The sequence below is a fragment of the Mustela nivalis genome (assembly GCF_964662115.1).
Source record: "Mustela nivalis genome assembly, chromosome: 13".
NCBI lineage: Eukaryota > Metazoa > Chordata > Mammalia > Carnivora > Mustelidae > Mustela > Mustela nivalis.
This window is the reverse complement of record NC_139032.1, coordinates 7,769,802-7,789,036: the sequence shown is the minus strand read 5'-3', so window position 1 is coordinate 7,789,036 and position 19,235 is coordinate 7,769,802. Positions and strand designations below refer to the sequence as shown.

General features: G+C 47.4%; 1 protein-coding gene across 2 annotated transcripts in view; it reads left to right on the top strand.

Moving 5' to 3' along the window:
- VLDLR (very low density lipoprotein receptor) overlaps positions 1–16,462 on the top strand; it is a 29,812-nt gene extending 13,350 nt beyond the window's left edge. Inside the window, exons 3-18 of one of the 2 annotated variants that reach the window (XM_082694394.1) lie at positions 2,219–2,341; positions 3,959–4,081; positions 5,773–6,144; positions 6,245–6,367; positions 6,462–6,584; positions 7,042–7,161; positions 7,281–7,406; positions 8,429–8,600; positions 9,055–9,273; positions 10,333–10,451; positions 11,025–11,164; positions 11,472–11,613; positions 12,417–12,563; positions 13,887–13,967; positions 14,820–14,989; positions 15,813–16,462. In XM_082694394.1, the coding sequence (XP_082550520.1) occupies positions 2,219–2,341; positions 3,959–4,081; positions 5,773–6,144; positions 6,245–6,367; positions 6,462–6,584; positions 7,042–7,161; positions 7,281–7,406; positions 8,429–8,600; positions 9,055–9,273; positions 10,333–10,451; positions 11,025–11,164; positions 11,472–11,613; positions 12,417–12,563; positions 13,887–13,967; positions 14,820–14,989; positions 15,813–15,848 (2,336 nt within the window). In that variant the 3' untranslated portion in view covers positions 15,849–16,462. The remainder of the gene's footprint in view (positions 1–2,218; positions 2,342–3,958; positions 4,082–5,772; positions 6,145–6,244; positions 6,368–6,461; positions 6,585–7,041; positions 7,162–7,280; positions 7,407–8,428; positions 8,601–9,054; positions 9,274–10,332; positions 10,452–11,024; positions 11,165–11,471; positions 11,614–12,416; positions 12,564–13,886; positions 13,968–14,819; positions 14,990–15,812) is intronic. The other variant, XM_082694395.1, reaches the window with a different exon arrangement.
- Positions 16,463–19,235: the final 2,773 nt, after the last annotated feature.

Genomic DNA, 19,235 nt, shown 5'->3' with positions numbered 1-19,235 from the left:
ACAAGACTGTATGGATGTCGGTGACAACATGGTCATTTGCCTTCTAAAGGACGTTATATAAAGATGTCCACTCTATAAACTAGAAATACAGAAGAAAAATAGAAGGTAATGCAGGGAGCTTCAGGTGCCATCTCGTTGTGCCCTCCCCTGCTTCTTCATGTGTCATTACAAACATGGCGGCACTAAGGCATCAGGGCACTTGTCTCATGCGGAGCAACAACATGGGAAAACCCATTGTTCTTAGAGAGTAATTATTCTCGTGTTTCAGAAGCCTGCTTTGGCCATCTGACTACCTTAGTAGCAGCTAACCTGGGTCATCTTAGGGATCATCGCTGGCTCTTCCTAAAATAGTCTCCACATAAATAACTTCTAGACACATGACAGGAGGGTTTGGAAGAGGTAAGAGGGTAAATAGATGTACTCGAAATCCCATGAAATGGGAAAAATTAAATATGTCGTTGGCCAGCACCGGTCTCTGCCTCCTGGGTATGCAGGTAGAGAAGGAGAGTGGGAACGTTGCTCGGGGAAGCTCTGCATGTTTATTTTGAGATGTTCCTCCCTGGAAGGGAAAAGGGGGCCCAGTTGCTTAAAACGCATAAAGCCGCTTAGTATTTTTCCTGTCCGCTGTCTCGATATTGAACTGGGCTATAGTTTCAGTAGAGCTGTTTCTTTCAGGCATGTCAACCAGCATTTTTAGTCAACTGCCGCTTGGAATCCACAAGTCATGTGTTCCCATCAACACCCCCCTGCCCAACTCAAGTCTGTTACAAGCGAGAGGCTCACCAGATTAATGAGTAACGTAGACCCTCTGAGCGGGTAACTGGTAGACCTCTTCCACTGTGACACACCTACGTTTCTATCCATCTCTTAAGGCCCAATTCAAACAGCCTTTCTTGAACCTTCCAGTCTGTGTTCAGAACGGAGAGGGAGGAACTCTGGCAAGTTTCTATCCCTGTTTATCATTAGCATTAGCACTTGGTAGGACAGCCGTCTTGCCTACTCCCGTAACATCTTATACATCCTGAAACCACGTGGTCTCTTTACAATGACTCCCCCCATCCTCTTTCGAGGACCACCACAGGCTGAACTGCCGCAAACTAGCTCCACAGACGCTCCCGCACCTTCCGACAGGCTCAGGAGTGTGCGAGTCTGGATGTCGCTTTCACCATTAATACTGGGGTTTGAGCGTTTCCGTGATTTTTAGAAACAGGTGTGAATCTAAGAGCTAAGGTGGCCTTTCTTGTTTCCTTGGCTACACAATTCATGGGGAAGAATTATCCCTTTTGGATCATCGGGATTTGTCACCACGTCTTTCGAGTTGTCAGAATGGGCTATAATCACTCTATTTCCCTGTTGCGCTGTGTCTGAGGCGAGGGAGAGGGGGGTTTCCCTCTGCAAGTTGTCCCTAGCTCAGACCCCAGACTTGAAGCAATCCCTTTCTAGTTCTTAGCGAACTGTCAGCTTTTAGCTGATTTACCATTATAGAATATTCATTAGGGAAGAAGAGTGAAAACTGGAAATTTAGGCACGTGAGCAAGGAAAAATGCAGCTTGGAAAGGAGAAGCCTAGAACACCCTATGTGGCTGCTTACGGAGACCCTCCCTGCCGTCTCTGACTACTTGGTGGGCAAGTGACCAAGCCACCCAGTTGGTTTAGGAGAGTCCAGATTTATGCCTGTCTTCCTGGCATACTTCTCAGTGTCCGCACTCTGCTGATTGTCCCATTTTGGACAAGTTGCATGGTCACCAGAATCACAGGAGAAAAGGCCTGCCCTTGTTGGAATTAGTAGCACAATGGATACCTTTCTCAGGTGATTTGTCACTCTAGCCCTCATGGGGGGATGTTGGCAGCCCCCACAGCATCTTCTGTGACTTTTAGCTGATGTTAGTCCAACTCTTGGATTCTAAATGTGACCTCGTTTATACCCGGGCTTAAACATTCTCCCTGGGTTGTAAGGTAAGGAGCAACCCCTGTCTTACCATGACTTCCATATCTCCCAACTCTCTCAAATGACCATCTTGCTCCTCTGGAGAAAAACACAAAAACCAAAATATATATATATTTTTTTTTCTAGTGTTTGCCTGGATATTGGCAGTTTAGCACTAACAGGCTCCATTCTGTTGTTGGAGTAAAAGGTGTCAACAGGTAGTTTCATCCCCAGCGGGAATATCAGCCCTTGGGTGCCTATGACTTTAACCCCGCCGATCAACTTTTGTAGTGAAGAAGACGTGTGCCGAGTCAGACTTTGTGTGCAACAATGGCCAGTGCGTCCCCAGCCGGTGGCAGTGTGACGGGGATCCTGACTGCGAAGACGGCTCGGATGAAAACCCGGAACAGTGCCGTGAGTGATTTGCTTTGGACCGTAACTCTCCCAGGCTGTTTCGTGTTTTGTAGCTCTAAGTCTTATTTCATCCAAAACTTGGTTGTAATTCCCCTTGGCCTGCCTTGATGTGTGGGCCAGTGGACTCCAAGGTCAGTCAAGTCATTAACAAGTTGATGAGTGTCTATTAAAGGATATTGTCCCTAGTCTAACGAGACTGACATTCTCTTGGGTAGCTTTGCTATTGAATGTTGAAGACCGAAGCCAGCCGATTTGATTAAGAACTCCTTGACTAGGTGCATAGATTTCAAATATTTGGTAATCATGACTCCAAGCAGATGGTACTCTGGTCCTGGAAGCTAAGTTGAGGTAGGAGGTTCCCCACTTTGGGCCCAGGATAAGCTTTTAGATGTACAGCTTATGTTATATATAACATATATATGTTATATATACATATATATATAACATATAACATTATATGTTATATTAACATATGTGTGTTATATATTACATATATGTTATAACATATATGTTGTGCATACATATATAACATTATATGCTATATATAACATAAGCTGTACATCATACACATACATATATGCATGTGTATATATGTACATATATATGTACACGCATATGTATATACACATATATGTTTATACACACACACAGAGACATATATATATAGCCCATTACTAAAGGGGTAAGGTGGCTAGAAATAGGGTGACATCGTGATTTTTTAACAAACCTCTTACCTCAGGTTATTAAAGTAGGGTAAAGCTTACAGCTTATTCTTAAATAAGAAAAACGTCATAGGTATGACACTGTGTATCTGTGTTCTTAGGCGGATAGCCAGGAAAAGGTCTGTGAGGTCACAGAGGATGAGGATTTGGGACAGGTAAATTAGGATCCTTTGAATGTCATGGTGAAGAAAGTCTTGGAATTCATTTCGAAGCAGTCGAGAGCTGTTGAAACATGAAAAGTGCCAATCTCATGGGAACCAGGTTTAGGTATGGAATAAGGATGACAAAACTCAGTGGAGCAGAAAGGAAGATAAATGCATCAATTTCAGTTTTCGAGGCAAGGAGTCAGAGGAGCGATAAGAACATTGGTCACGGCAGGTCAGATCCCCTCCGGGAAAGCGTGGTTGCCCAGAAACACGGCCCTGAGTTTTAGCTGAGGGTGACCCAGTGAGGTCAGGAACTAGGAGGTCCCTGTTTTGGCAAAGCTCCTGTAGGTCATGAAGAACCTTTAAAGGAATCCAGCCAGGAGGCTTCCCAGGTGTTAGGTCATCTAGCCTTTTGGGAAGTGGCCATTAGGTGACCTTATGTGGTATCTAACAGATCACAAACAAACAAAAAAAGGTCAAGGAGCAGGCCGGCCAATAAACCTAACTGTGCCAAATAAAACAGAAGCCAGAGCTGAGCACGCCACGGAACCTTGAAGGAGGAACGCGGTTGAGGCTCTCTGGGGTCCCGCCGGGCGACACCAGCTGGCGTGGCTTCCACTAGTAGGTCGCATCTCACCCCTTCGCCAGGCCACCGAGGGACAGGTGTGAGCCCGGGCAGGCAGCGCGGGACCAGCTGTGTGGCACGGAGGCGTGGGGGAGGCTCTTTTGAGACTGTATATCATCAACAGATATGAGAACATGCCGCATAAATGAAATCAGCTGTGGCGCCCGGTCCACTCAGTGTGTCCCCGTGTCCTGGCGGTGTGATGGTGAAAATGATTGTGACAGTGGCGAAGATGAAGAGAACTGTGGTAAGAAGACTGCTGTCGAGTGGCTTATCCCCGAGACCCTTTTGCTCAAAGAGAAGGGTGGGCAGGGGGAGACGCTCCCGCGAGTGTGAAGATGCGGTTCCGGTGACTCGCTTTTCAGTGACTTCGCTGTGCGCTCAGCTGCTTGGCCTTCGTTACTGCCCTAAAACTCTGGCAGGAGTCCCCCGGTGACTGGCCACTGCTTGCTCTGGTGTTCCTCCTAGGCAGATAGACGGGAGACGGTAAGTCGTTCAGGGCACTGCCACCCAGAATAGGTCAGTGAAGCCACAGCGGTGTGGCGTCTGTGTCTGCTAGGACAGGGGGACCCGGGCCTTCCTCACATGGGCTCAGCACAGCCAGAAGGGGACTAGGGCCACAAGCTCACGCCGAGGTCTCAAGTGGGTCTGCTTCTTGGAATACATGACCTGAGTAGCCTACGAGGAACTTGGGCTTGCCTCCAAGCTAGATTCTCTTTGAGCCTTTCCGAAGGTTTACCTGGCCCAGAAGCGTTAGCTCTCATCTTGCCAGCGGAGACCCAAAGAAAACCCTGCCCAGCCGATGGTCCTTGATTGGTCTCTTCTTATAGTTCCTGCCTGTAAATACGAGCTCTGTTTCACAGGCTTTCATGTTTCTGTTCCTGGGAAATGTGTAATAAAGTGCCGTGCGTTCCAGGCAAGGCCCTGGGAATTATCTGGGTTGAACAAACATTGCTGTGAGCACTCTTTCAAGCTACCGCCCTTTTATAGGGCTCCCAGAGCGACAGCTCCCAGGGCTGACAAGCACAGGCCTCCCACGGCCGCAGAGTACTAGTGAGCTGACCATGCTTGTACTCCAAACACCAGTCTCGTGTGGAGAAGTCGACTTCCGACGTCAGTACCACTGCACCTAGTCCAATGAGTTTCGGTTCAATCCCAGAATTGAGCTTCATGTATTGGTAAGCCCCAGAGCTGCCAAGTATCTCCCTCCTAAAACTAGACTTTGCTTCCCAAGAGAGTCGTGGTCTCTCCCCGAATTACCAGCAAATCGTGACCTTGATTCATTCGGCAGGAATTTGAGTCCAAGTACAAACTGGCTAGTCGGCCTGGTTTATCATCATTTAGCGGATTGGGCGGTGAAGACAGAGATAGATTCCAGCCCAAGCAGTGACTTTCTAACACTTGAAAATATTTAAGATCTGTTATTCCTGATCCTGGTTTGAGGGACCAACAGAGAAGGAACCACGTATGGTAGCAGAACACAATGGCTGGTGTGCGTTAATCGTGTCCTAATGCTTCTAATGAGTCCACACTTGCCTGCATGCCCCATACGTGGTGTTCTCAGCGGATAACCTGGACGGACGAGCTGTCTGTCCATTTAGAGGTCGCTCGGTCTTTGCCATTGCCATTGCCAATCGCTATCCCTTTAGGAATCTGTTGTGGTTCTCACTTCAAATTAACTTCTAAGCCTTCAGCTGTTCTCTTGGTCCTTTCTTCCCCTTCTTACTTGAGAGCCCCTGCATCTTGTGCATACCGAGGCTGCACGCGAGTACCCCAGGAACTCGGATGCCAACAGGATGCCACCTTAGCTTTTAAGTGAAGCTGGGAGGGCCGGCCAGGGGGCGTGATGAGACCCCGCGCACTGCGCCGTGCGGCGAGGCTCGGGAAGCCGGGACCAGTCCCGCGCGCTCAGCGGGCTCTGCCCTCTCCGCGCTGCAGGCAACATCACGTGCAGCCCCGACGAGTTCACCTGCTCCAGCGGCCGCTGCATCTCCAGGAATTTCGTCTGCAACGGCCAGGACGACTGCAGCGACGGCAGCGACGAGCAGGCGTGCGCGCCCCCGACGTGCGGCGCGCACGAGTTCCGGTGCGGCACCTCGGCCTGCATCCCCCGCAGCTGGCTGTGCGACGACGACGCCGACTGCTCCGACCAGTCCGACGAGTCGCTGGAGCAGTGCGGCCGCCAGCCCGTGATGCACGCCAAGTGCCCGGCCAGCGAGACCCAGTGCGGCTCCGGCGAGTGCATCCACAAGAAGTGGCGCTGCGACGGGGACCCCGACTGCAAAGACGGCAGTGACGAGGTCAACTGTCGTAAGTAGTCTTCTCAGCGGTCCGCTCCGTGCCTGCTGCGGGGGGTCCGCCGGGACCGTGCGGCTGACCCTCCTGCTTCCTCCCCTCGCGCCCACCGCAGCTTCGCGCACCTGCCGCCCGGACCAGTTCGAGTGCGAGGACGGGAGCTGCATCCACGGCAGCCGGCAGTGCAACGGCATCCGGGACTGCGTAGACGGCTCGGACGAGGTCAACTGCAAAAACGGTGAGGGGCTCCTCCTGGGGGGCGGGGGGGGAGTCAGAGGACTGCTGGGGCAGCCCCACCAACGGACTCTTCGCTTCTGTGTTTCTCGTTGTAGTCAATCAGTGCTTGGGCCCCGGCAAGTTCAAGTGCAGAAGTGGGGAGTGCATAGATATCGGTCAAGTATGTAACCAGGAGCAGGACTGCAGGGACTGGAGTGACGAACCCCTGAAAGAATGTCGTAAGTGGAGGGCTCGCCTGGGCACCCAGCGGGGAAGGTTCACCGCATCGCCCCTAGCTAATGCCGTGGGGACCTCCCGCAGGGCCTGGCACACCCCTTCTAAGGAACCGAGTTCCATGGTTGGGCTTCAGAGTGGCGCTGTTATGCCTTCAAAGTTGAAGCAGTCACAAGCTCCCTTTGTAGCTTCACCTCCTTAAAGATAACTGATCAGCTGTAGGACACTGGACTCCTACGGCTCAGCCAGCTGGTAACCTGCCAAGCAGACCAGGTTTACTTTCCCCCTCAAACACTCCGAGATGCGTATCTTAAAAGCAAATTGTTAGACCTTAGGAAAGTCACGGGTTTGACCAGACTATCTAGATAAGTTATTGCAAAAAGCCCAGAGTTTAAACGTTAACAGGGGCAAAAATCGATTTAAAATATGGCATGGGGTAACTCTGGTCCCTTTTTCTCCCAGATGTAAACGAATGCTTGGTTAATAATGGCGGCTGTTCTCACATCTGCAAAGACCTCGTGATAGGCTACGAATGTGATTGCGCCGCTGGGTTTGAACTGATAGATAAGAAAATCTGCGGAGGTGAGTCCGGAAGGGAACCTCAGCCCTGGATGGGGGGCGTGGGGGGAGAAGCCTGGAAAGGACGGTATCTTGCTGTAGGTCATCTAGGCACAAAAGACTAATCCTAATTTCCCTCCTAGATATTGATGAATGCCAAAACCCGGGAATCTGCAGCCAGATTTGCATCAACTTAAAAGGCGGTTACAAGTGTGAATGTAGTCGGGGCTATCAGATGGACCTTGCCACTGGCGTGTGCAAGGCAGTAGGTAAGTGGACTTGGACTGGTTGGTGTTGCTCTGGTCCCTTTAGGAGTAAGCGCTTACGAAGCATACAGCCACTGACCCCAAGAGTCAGCTCAATTACAGAATTAAAATAGTACAGCTCCCCCTGACTTCGGATGGGGTCAGAACCCAATAAACCCATGGTAAGTTGAAAATATCCCAAGTCAAAAATGTAATCAATATACCCAACCTACCAAATACCATGGTTTAGTCAATACACTCAGAACTCTTACATCAGCTTCTAGCTGGGCAATGTCATCTAACACAAAGCCCAGGAAGTATGGAATGTCTCATGTCACTTACCGAGTACCACACTGAAAGGGAGAAGCGGAACGGCTGTATGGGTACCGATGGGTGTCAGCGCATCGGGACTCACGTCTCCGTGATCGTGGGGGCTGCAGGGAGCTTCGGCTCACTGCTACCGCCCAGCATCATGAGAGAAGATCACAAGAGAGGATGGTAGCACGTATCCCTGGCCTGAGCAAAGATCCCAACTCTGAATTCGAAGTGTGCTTCTATACGAACACAAACTGCTTTTGTACCATCATAAAGTTGAAAAATCCTAAATCGAATCATCCCAAGTCTGGGACTGTCTGTTCTTGAGATCAGTGCTACTTACCTCCCAGTGCAGTATCCCAAAAAAAGCATTTCCCCAGACACCTGCCTTGGTCAGTTTCTTTTGCGTATGATACCATGAATGTCTACCAGGTTCACTTGCTTCCTGCTTCCAAAACTTGAATGAAATCCCAGGAAGAAACTTAGGCAACAGCTGCTCAGAGACTGTTCCCGGCTGATCAGCCACCCTACTTTTGAGTGCTGTGACCCCAGGACTGCCTTCTTGAACAGTGGGAGGTGCTTACAGTGCCCCGGGCTAGCCATCTCACACTGCAGCTAGCCATCTCCTCAGGTGTTGGGCCGTGCCTTTCCTTTGTAAGTGCTCCCTCCTGACTTAGAAGGACCTTGCCTTCCTACAGCGACACTAAACAAACCTGACTCCTGTCTTGCAGGCAAAGAGCCAAGTCTGATCTTCACGAATCGAAGAGACATCCGGAAGATTGGCTTGGAGAGGAAGGAATATATCCAACTAGTGGAACAGCTAAGAAACACTGTAGCGCTTGATGCGGACATTGCTGCTCAGAAACTGTTCTGGGCTGATCTAAGTCAGAAGGCCATCTTCAGGTAACTTCAGTTCTCTGCTTAGCGTCTCAGCCTAAGCCTTGGTCTTTGTGAAGGCTTGGAGGAATTTCTAGCTCCACGCTAGCATCTAATTAGCTGGGACTCTTAAATCTGGACACTGATTGATTCCTCAACTATTAAGTTACTCTCAGTTCCTCATTAGAGACTAACAATGGTGTATGGAGTACAAGGTGTCCGTGGCTGTAGGAGCATAAGAAAGGACATCTCACTTAGCAATGTGTCAGTCCTGCTTATCGAGTACCTCCCAGCAACTCAATAATGAACACTGTTATTTAGTATCAGTAAGAAGCATCGTTAAATGGTGTGAGGGGTGAGCTATGGTGTGACTCGAGTTTCTTCTGCACAAAGTTGTTGACCATTTTGTAAACAGCAAGTCCGTTCTCCCGGCTCCGATGGTGTCGAACTCTTAAATGTCCTGTGACCTGTTCTGTTTCAGTGCCTCCATTGATGACAAGGTTGGCAGACATGTTAAAATGATCGACAATGTCTATAATCCTGCAGCCATCGCTGTTGATTGGGTGTACAAAACCATCTACTGGACTGATGTGGCTTCTAAGACTATTTCAGTAGCTACCCTGGATGGAACCAAGAGGAAGTTCCTGTTTAACTCGGACTTGCGGGAGCCCGCCTCCCTCGCTCTAGACCCACTGTCTGGGTGTGTAGTCTGTTTTTTATAGCCTTTCGGTTGCTGTTCCTCCTGGCTGAAATAGTACTGAAACCCCAAGACTTACAGCTCCCCACAACAAAGAATTACCCAGTTCAATATGTCAGCGCTGTCACGGTCAAGTAAGTCCACTCTCTTCCAGACCCCCGGCAGGATGAGCACTGACTGACATTAAGGAAACACGTCTGACTTGACATACACACAGAAGCGGTGTCTGAACCCTTATGGCCACTAGCTTCTCTGCAAGTGATTTTTAATGTTTGTCCAAATGCTTTGCCAAACCTAAGGACTAGCACGCGTTGTGAGGATTTTAGTAGCTCTATTACCTCAACGCTTTCATCTAAACGTCCAAGTCGTCTCAAAGTCCAGTTGAAGTAAATGGATCTCTCTAGCAACATTTCACCAAGAGGCTCCCCTATGTGGGTGCTAAAGGCTATTATAGAAAAGCAGCTTAGGAAGTTGACGGAGGCTCTAGCAATGACACCTGACCCCCAGAATCCTCACGAGAACAGTCAGCCAAGCCCCTCGATAAGGCTTAACATATAGTCAACTTTCAGTCCTCTGAAAGAATTTGCCTTTTAGAAAGGAAATATATAACCCGTGACTTGAGGCTGAAATATAATTCTCACACTTCCATAGATTAATAGTGTTCATAATGAGCTTGTAGATTCTTCGTGTTACCTTTTGTTTATCTGGAATATAATTTAGACCGTTACCTGTTACTGCCGGTCTCCGGAGCTTTCCTGTCGTCCTTTAAATATGTATCTCAGGGTGCCTGGGTGGCTCAGTGGGTTAAGCCTCTGCCTTCAGCTCGGGTCATGATCTCAGGGTTCTGGGATCGAGTCCCACATCAGGCTCTCTGCTCAGCAGGGAGCCTGCTTCCTCCTCTCTCTCTCTCTCTCTCTGCCTGCCTCTCTGCCTATTTGTGGTCTCTGTATGTCAAATAAATAAAATTTTTTAAAAATAAATAAATAAATAAATATGTATCTCAAACTACAAATTTATTCCTTCTAAACCACTGAGGCTTCTTTCTCATTTAATTCTTCCTAGCTTTTTGTACTGGTCAGACTGGGGAGAACCAGCTAAAATAGAAAAAGCAGGAATGAATGGATTTGATAGGCGGCCCCTGGTGACAGTGGACATCCAGTGGCCTAATGGAATTACACTCGGTGAGTCTGTCCTTCCTTCCTTGGCCCCCACCAAGGTGGCCACCACCTAGGCCCACGGTCTCCACACTTTTGCTTCCCTCCATAGTCTACTCTGGACTACAGCCGGTGACAGCTCCTGGGGTTCCTCGATAGCAGGAATTTGGAATGAGAGGACCTGAGCAGTGCAGATCGAATGCTCGGGCTTTCACAAATTAGACGCTCTATCATTACTAGCTTTTCTGTCCACTTGGGCCTAATACGGGACATAAATTCAACAGGTCTTGGGTCTTAAGAACTCTCATCCATCGGGAAGAACAGCACACTCACCTCTCTTAACACTTCTCTAACGTGAGCACCATTTCTTAAGTCAGCTCCTTGGAGAATCTCAGGTGCTCCTTTAATCCCCTAGAAGAAGTGTGGGTCCAGACCCCGCATGCTGCCTCACAAGGTTTGTGGAACCACTTCCCCCACCACTTTAGGAACCCATGCTGGAGAAGGAACCATGAGAATAGAATATTGGATTCCCTGGGTATGTTCAGTGGAAGCCAGGGCAGTGATGGTGTCCCGTGCGCTGACCATTCCTTTCCTCTACAGACCTTATAAAGAGTCGTCTCTACTGGCTTGACTCCAAGTTGCACATGTTGTCCAGTGTGGACTTGAATGGCCAAGATCGCAGGATTGTCCTCAAGTCTCTGGAGTTCCTAGCTCACCCTCTCGCGCTGACCATATTTGAGGTGAGATGTGTGCGTCAGCTCCAAGCATCTATCTCTGGGTTACTAGGGTGCCTCAGGGGAGAACAGGACAGGACAGGTGTGGGACAAGGAGGGATGGGCAGAGGAAGGTGACCCGAAAAACTGCTTCCACTTCAGACATGGGATAAAGTCGATGCTCACTCGAAGAAGCCTGAACTTGCATCTCCAAGTGACATCCAACTTCCCAGACTGATGTGCATTAAGTTTGCGCCATTACATTGCCAGACAGTAAGGATGACCTTAGATACGGACTTGTGTTAATCCCGCTAATCTGGGGGTTCTGTTTTAGGATCGTGTCTACTGGATAGATGGAGAAAATGAAGCAGTCTACGGTGCCAATAAATTCACTGGGTCAGAGCTGGCCACTCTGGTCAACAACCTTAATGATGCCCAAGACATCATTGTGTATCACGAACTCGTGCAGCCGTCAGGTAATGGGGACAAGCACAGCCTCCGTCCATAAGGCCGCTGTAGGGACAGCAGCACGGCCTAGTACCTGCCGGGCTACCAGGAGCTCCTTAATATGTCATCCTGCCCTTCAACAGGACTCTCCCGTCCAGTCCCCTACCTCAAACACATCAAACATGGTGTTTTGTTTGCATTTCTGACTTCCCCATGAAAGAGCTTTCAGAACTTCAGCTCTCCCCACCCCCGGCAGGCAATCTTTTATTCCAGGCTCTTCCATACCTCCTGGGCTTCATTCCCTTGTACGCAGACTCTTGCACTATCCTCCCAAGGAGCTTTGATGCCACAAGCTTTCCCCACCTCCCGCTGATGACACATCTTCTGTGTAGATCCCCAAACCCATCTATCCGGTCACACCAGCTCCTGCTCGAACTACTTGACTGGTTCTTTCTAAAGCAAACCCGTCAGCCTCCCTTTGGCTGGGTTCTGCAAGGCCAAGCGAAGACCGAGGAGGACATGCTCTTCTCCTTCCCCTGAGTCTTCACTCTAAGCTGTGGGTCCTTAATGGGTGCCTCCTGCCTCCTCACCACACCCCTGTTCCAGGCATAATCCCGATGCCGCTTTCCAGAAATTTCTCTGGATCTGCGGTATCCGGAGGGCATGTTGCCCGTCCCTGTATTTCTTCATTGTGCTGAACTTGAAGGTTGCACAGAGGAGACAAGCATCATCTCCCTGGGGACAAGGACTCGTGTCTCCGGCCTCTAGAAGAGGGTTTTATGTACAGTAGGCACCAGAATCCCTCTTTTAAAGGACTTTTCTCTCCAAACAGGTAAAAACTGGTGTGAAGAAGACATGCCCAACGGAGGCTGTGAATACCTGTGCCTGCCAGCCCCACAGATTAACGATCACTCTCCGAAGTACACCTGTTCCTGTCCCAACGGATACAGTCTGGAGGAGAACGGCCGGGAGTGCCATAGTAAGGCTGTTTACTTTTCAGCCACAAGCAGGGCCTAATGACGGACGGGAAAAAAAAAAAAAAAAAAAACTAGCCCAGATGTTAAGAATTCTGCTTTCACCGATGCTTGGAATAGACTTGAGAGCACACCTGCCGTCACTGCCAGCCGGGCTGGTGGCGCCATTCCCTCCCAACTACCTCTCACTCACTGCAGCACTGGGGAGTCGGTAGGGGACCACGGTGTGAACGGGACCAGCCTGATGCATCCCGGTTAGTCCCGCAACAGCCCTGAGCTGGCCAACTTGCAGATCATTGAAGTCTTGATGTTCTCCTCCAGAGCGAGAGAAGCCACGGGTACAGGAGACCTTATGGCCCCCGTGGGCCACACCATCCTAAACCCACACTTAAACCCACCTTGATTTTCATCTTCCGTTCTTAGCTTTTGATTGAGTGGCCAATTAAACACCCCTGTTGTGGGCAAGGAGCTCCTCTGTGAGGTTTTTATTAGCTTAATGCAGCGTCCCTGCAGGGATGAGCTCGGTTTACTGAGAAAGTAATTGCTAAGACCATCTGACAGTAAGACTAATTTGTCTGATACTCAATTGTCGAGAGCATTTCTGGTAACTTCCAGGACGGTGCCAGGAGGGGTAGGCATGGCCGTGCACCTGTTTGAATTGTCAGATTCCACATGCTCACTGTTCGGTCCCACATCTCGTGTGTCTCTGGTTTTGCGTGAAGACTTCCTTTCGGCTCTGACCACGCAACTTAGCTCAGCAGTGATCTGTCTATTTGCCGTGGGGTTGACATAACCTGTCGAGTGGTTTCTCTGGATGAAACAGCTAGCCGCCCTGGAGCCTTGGCCTTAACCAGGTTCTCAGTCTCTATAATTCACGTTCTGCAACTCCTGTGACTTAACAGTGAGACAGAAGGTATCCACACAACAGAAATTTCACCAACTAGTGGACTAGTTCCTGGAAGTACTAGGCCCAGTACTGCACACTGTGAATCTCAACTAACAGCCACACTTTTTGTATTTATTGCTTCAGTAATTCATGCAGCCCTGTAACCACTAGCTCTGCCCCTAGCTAGTAACCTAACCTCAGCTCCAAAGTCTGAAAGTCTGACATTCTTCATCTGACCCGACTTAACGAAGGTTTCTACTAGAAACAGCTGTTCAAGCATGTGACTCTCCAATCCTTCTGGACTGGCTGTGCCTGGTGGGCAAAGCAGTAAGCACTGATCCGCAGTCATGGGTGCCAGGGGCAGGAGGTGCTTGTCCGGATGGGTCCGTTTCTAAGTCTGAATTCATATCCGTCTACATAGATTTCTTTCATTCTCCTGTAGGGATCAATGTGACCACAGCGGTATCTGAGGCCACTGTCCCCCCGAGAGGCACTTCTGCTGCCTGGGCCATCCTTCCTCTCTGTAAGTACCTCCCCACATATCTGGATAGACTTGTGAGATGCCCAGCAGATAGGCATTTCGAATCTATCTAGAGACACTGCTCCCACGGTCACAGTCCGTGACCCTGATTCTGCTCTCTCCCTCCCTAGCCTGGCACAGAGTTGAGTCCAAACCTTGCTCTTTGGTGGCATCCTTGGCACTGTGAGGGGCAGTGATAAACTCTCACATATTACATGAAAGGTGCCGACTACACTCTAGGTCAGGGCGATCAGTCTGACTCAGTACATTCCTTTAGGTAAAGAGCACTCTTTTCTTCCCCTTAGAACGGTGTAGAATGCTTCATACAGAGACAGGCAAATGCTTCAATGCTTTCTTGAGGAGTTATAGGACTTGCAGAGGGTAAATTAAAAATAGGAAAGAATCCTCAAACTCAGGGGACAGAACCTCTAGAGCAGTTACTGGGCATGGGAATTCTAAGGCCTTGTGCTATAATGGCCACTTTGTCCTGGAAGACTGGAGTCCAAGCTTCACTAATATGCTGGGGGTGGGGGAGAGGATGGGGGCAATTTGAAAAGCTCTCCAGAAACTTCTGAAATTTTCATTCAGTTGTCCTGCACTGGGGCCCAGGACTCTATCTACACTCATCCAAATGGACTTTGTTGAGCTTAGCACCAGGCCACAGAATAATACTTGACCACAGGTCTGAACTTGTTTTAAGCTTCTGGCCCATTTATAGTTTAACACCTAGTTATGCTGGCTTCCTACAACATGAAATATTTATTGATGTCAAGTCTCATGGATTCCTGACCATGACCTCATTTTGTATGTTTTGAGACTAGACCCTTGCTTAGTCACCTTCTCACGTTTTCTCAGTGCTCTTGGCAATGGCAGCAGTAGGTGGCTACTTGATGTGGCGAAATTGGCAGCACAAGAACATGAAGAGCATGAACTTTGACAATCCTGTGTACTTGAAGACTACTGAAGAGGACCTGTCAATAGACATTGGGAGACACAGTGCTTCTGTTGGACACACGTACCCAGCAGTAAGTCAGCTTCGGGTCTTGATACACTCTGGCTTGCAGTAGGACTTTCTGGAAAGGAGACTGCTAATTCAAGCTACGGCTTCTTGGGCTAGGAGGAGCCATTAGGATCAGAGAGTCACCAAATAAATCTACTACCCCTGGAGATTAGACAGTCTAGCCTGTTGGGATGAATTGTCAGCCAGTAGATAAGCATCTGTCCCAGAATGACAAGTAAGTCAACCTAAGGTCATCACTATACTGTTGGAGATATTTTTGGTTATAGAAACTATGTGTGAATAATAGGATGAACCAAGTGGCTCCTACTTGGACTGTCAAGTCAGCTTTCTCCTGGACACTTAAAAGTTTGCATATCCTCCTATACAGGGGAGTTGGCTTCAAGTCAGTGTATTGAGCAAGATTCCGTTAGCCATCATTACCAAACGCTTGAAAGTGGCCTATCCTGCCTACTGTAGCTCGCCTCCTTTCGGCAGGAGAGTTAGTCCCTTGTTCTTCAGTTGAAACCCGACTAGAGTATTTGGCCTTCATTCAGGGAACCGTCTGAAAAATTCATGGCCTGCATGTGTCTTTTCCCCAGGATTTAAGATCATTCAGTGGAATGGCAGCATCAGCTCCGCGATTTTCTCTCTCCCCCAAGTAGATACCATTGAATTCAAGTGAAAATGCCTCAGTGACACAACTCAGTACTGCTTTAGATCTGACTTCCCTTCCATGTCTCTTTGGTCTTTGGTTGACCAACTCAAAAGCAAGGTCCATTTGGGAGACTGGAGTTATCATTACCAATGAATGGTCACCAAGCTCATCCTGTACTTTTTCTCTTCCACAGATATCAGTTGTAAGCACAGATGATGACCTAGCTTGACTTCAGAGACGAGTCTTGACCTCTGAGGTCTAAAACCAATAACCCTCCACTTCGAAATGGTAACCGAGCCAGCACCTGAAGTCTTTCTTCCTCCATTCTGGAAGAACATCAAGATGTCTTTACGTGGATCAAGCTTGTATACTTGACCGTTTTTATATTACTTTTGTAAATATTCCTGTCCACATTCTACTTCAGCTTTGGATATGGTTACCAAGTATCTAACCTTGAGTTTCTAGACAGTATTGCCACATCTGGCCAAATATGCACTTTCCCTAGAAAGCCATAGTCCAGCAATGACCCTTGTGCTATAGGTGTACACCATCTGTACAGACACTGTATAGGCCATCTGTAAATATCCCAGAGAACAATCACTATTCTTAAGCACTTTGAAAATATTTCTATGTAAATTATTGTAAACTTTTTCAATGGTTGGGACAATGGCAATAGGATAAAACGGGTTACTAAGATGAAATTGCCAAAAAATTTGTAAACTAATTTTGTACGTATGAATGAAATCTTTGACCTCCGTGGAGGTTAGTAAAGACTGAGTGTTCAAACTACTGTACATTTCTTTTTCAAGTGCTAAAACAATTAAACCAAGCAGCTTAACCATGGTTTCTGCCTATTCCTCCAGGATAAACTTTTGTCGATGGCCTGAGTAGTAGCAAGCATTCTAAATATATGAGCTAGATAATACAGATCAAGTATATGAGCTAGATAATACAGACCTTGATGTTGCATAACTAGGCCTATAAATTGGCTAGTTTCTCTTCGAACCAAGTACTAAAAGAACAAAGTACCATTTAATATTCGCTCCTGAAATATTTATTTTTGGTTAAAGAAGCTAGCTTAGCCTGTACCTAGAATTCCTCTAGGAGGAATTTAGAGGCAAGTTCCTTTTCTGACTCATTTGTTTCCTGACCTAGAAACCTATGCTAAGATTCCTAGTAATTCTGCTTCTTCATTCCTAAGTCTCTGTTTTCCATGTTCTGTCACTATATGTAGCTCCAGGACAGTGGAAATTTCATAGAAATGGAAATATCATGGAAAATCTGTAGTAGCTTCCCATTTTTCAGTCTGGCTGGCATACGATCCTTCTGGGGACAATGTCTGAAACTCTTAGTATGAAGAACAGATAAGAAATCTGGGCAGAAGAAATAGGAACACAGGTCTTTAAATAAGTTTTCCATCAGATTGGCCATTACTGCCTTTCCCTAAAATCTCGGGATGTGAGCAAACAAGAGAAGACATGAGATTTGGAACCCTGGGAAGATGTTTTAATTTCAACGAGAGGGGACAGGGATTCTGCTGTAGATGTGACTCCTCTTGGGACTCACTGACCCATGCAGGATCAAAAGGATGAAGAGATCTTCTGAGTAACTAAATGGTTGGGTGGGTGACTCCTATTCTGCTTGGATGTGGAACGTAAGCAAGGCAGTTGACACCTTGCTTGTGGTTCAGGTGGAAACCAATGATCTTAGAGGAAGTTGCTTCCGCCATATTGTTTCACAGATACCCTGTTGTGATTTTGGTCAAATGGATGAAAGTGAAAGAATAGTCATGGTTTGGGTTTTTTTTTGGGGGGGGGCATGTGCCAGTCGGGCATATAGCTGTGAAGGAAGGACTCTGTGTTGTCCCCATTTTGCTTCCTTTTCAAAAAGTCATGACACTAACCAGGTTGTGGCCTGCTGACACAGGGTATCAGAAGTGCCCGTGTGGTAAGTAGGTTCCCATTCACTGAATCTCAACTCTGAAGGCCATTTGGTTGACTAGTACTTTGACCCTGCTCTGAAACAAAACCCACCTATTTCTTTTTTTAATCGGAGCAACACAAAATTCCCACCTAGGAAGCTTGAAGATAGCAGTGCATTCCCCCATTACAAGGACTGTATAGTATTCATGTCAGGGCCCAAAGCCATAGTTTTTAAGAATAAAAAGCATTATTCTCTACCGTCTTCTCTTAGATTCCAGTCCTGGCTATGTTCTTTTAAGTTCTAGGTCCCACTCTCCAACCTTCAAAGAGTCTCAAGTATTTCCTTCTTTGACCTTGCCCTACACCAAGTAGCTAAGAACAGAAACTCTACCCGAAGAGTTGAAAAAAATCAAGTAACTAGATAGTTCTACTGAAATCAGAATAGGTAATATGACTAGTTAATTCAGCATGTACTAATAGTTCATGATGAACTAGAGGCTTGGGCTTCAGTATCCAAATAATAGCTAGAAGAATCCTACATGAAACATACAGGTGTAAATTGGCTGTATCTTTCGAGTTTACTAGAGAAGATGAGATTTGGTTAAGAGGTAGAATAGGAAGCTTGCCTAACAGTAAGAGAGGGTGTTTGGAGTTAAATGTGTTATACAAAGTCACTGAATGCGGGTCCTCCAGGGACTTTAGGAATTGCTACAAAGTTTGATAAAAGATGAGTAAACAAATTTGTGACACCTGGTAAAGAAATCCAGCGGAGTCCCGGAGTCCAAACTCTTAAGTGACATTTACAAGCTATCTATTTGGCAAAAAAAATCCCAGCTCCCTGGAGAATTCTTACAGCTAAATTAGACCCATGGCATCATCCTCAAGCCTATGGTGTTCTAGTCTTGATGAACAAGGTGAAAAAGAAAGAGAGACTTCAGCTTTGGCATTTACTTACGTTCCTAGTATCTTTGGAAGTCAGGTAGCCCTTTTCCAAAAAAAATAAAGAAATGACAAGACAGGCTTTGAATAGCAAAACTGTAGGACAATTCAAGAACGAACTCTTTAATTTAATACAGAGAAATGGGACAACTGAAGTATACCTTTTAACTGTCCTCACCCCCAAAGCAAAAGATTCTGGGGGAGCCTTCTGTGTCCTGGAGCGTGATTTGAGGAATTTCCTAGAATTCTTACCTAGTGAAGACCCCAAACTGAAGCTGGAATCCTTGATTTCAGCGGCAGGGAAACTCACAAGAGGTATATGCACTTTTGCTCTGATAACTTAGGTCCAAGAATTTAGAATACAACCTGCTCATCTTGATCACTCAATTTGAGCTCCTCGGTTTCATCATCAAGGGTCCAGCCTGACTCTTGGGAAAAATTTGGAATTCTTTGTTCACCATGGACCTAAACTGTGGAGGTTTAAGAATACACAGAAGTAGGAAAGTCTTCAAATATACCTTGTTTCCAAATATAGGGGACGTTTTTGTGCATACACCACCCTTGTCTGCTTTCATAGATCAAAAGCTGAATGAGAGTTATCAGTGGGAGTCCACAATTATGTTAGTAAGAAACAGATGACAGAAAGGTCTCAACTCTCTATTGTCTCTCCCAAATCCATTGAGCATTTCCAAGCCTGGTTCATTTAGGAAAAAAGGATGTAGTAGACTATTGACTGACAGTCTCTCTGTAAACCT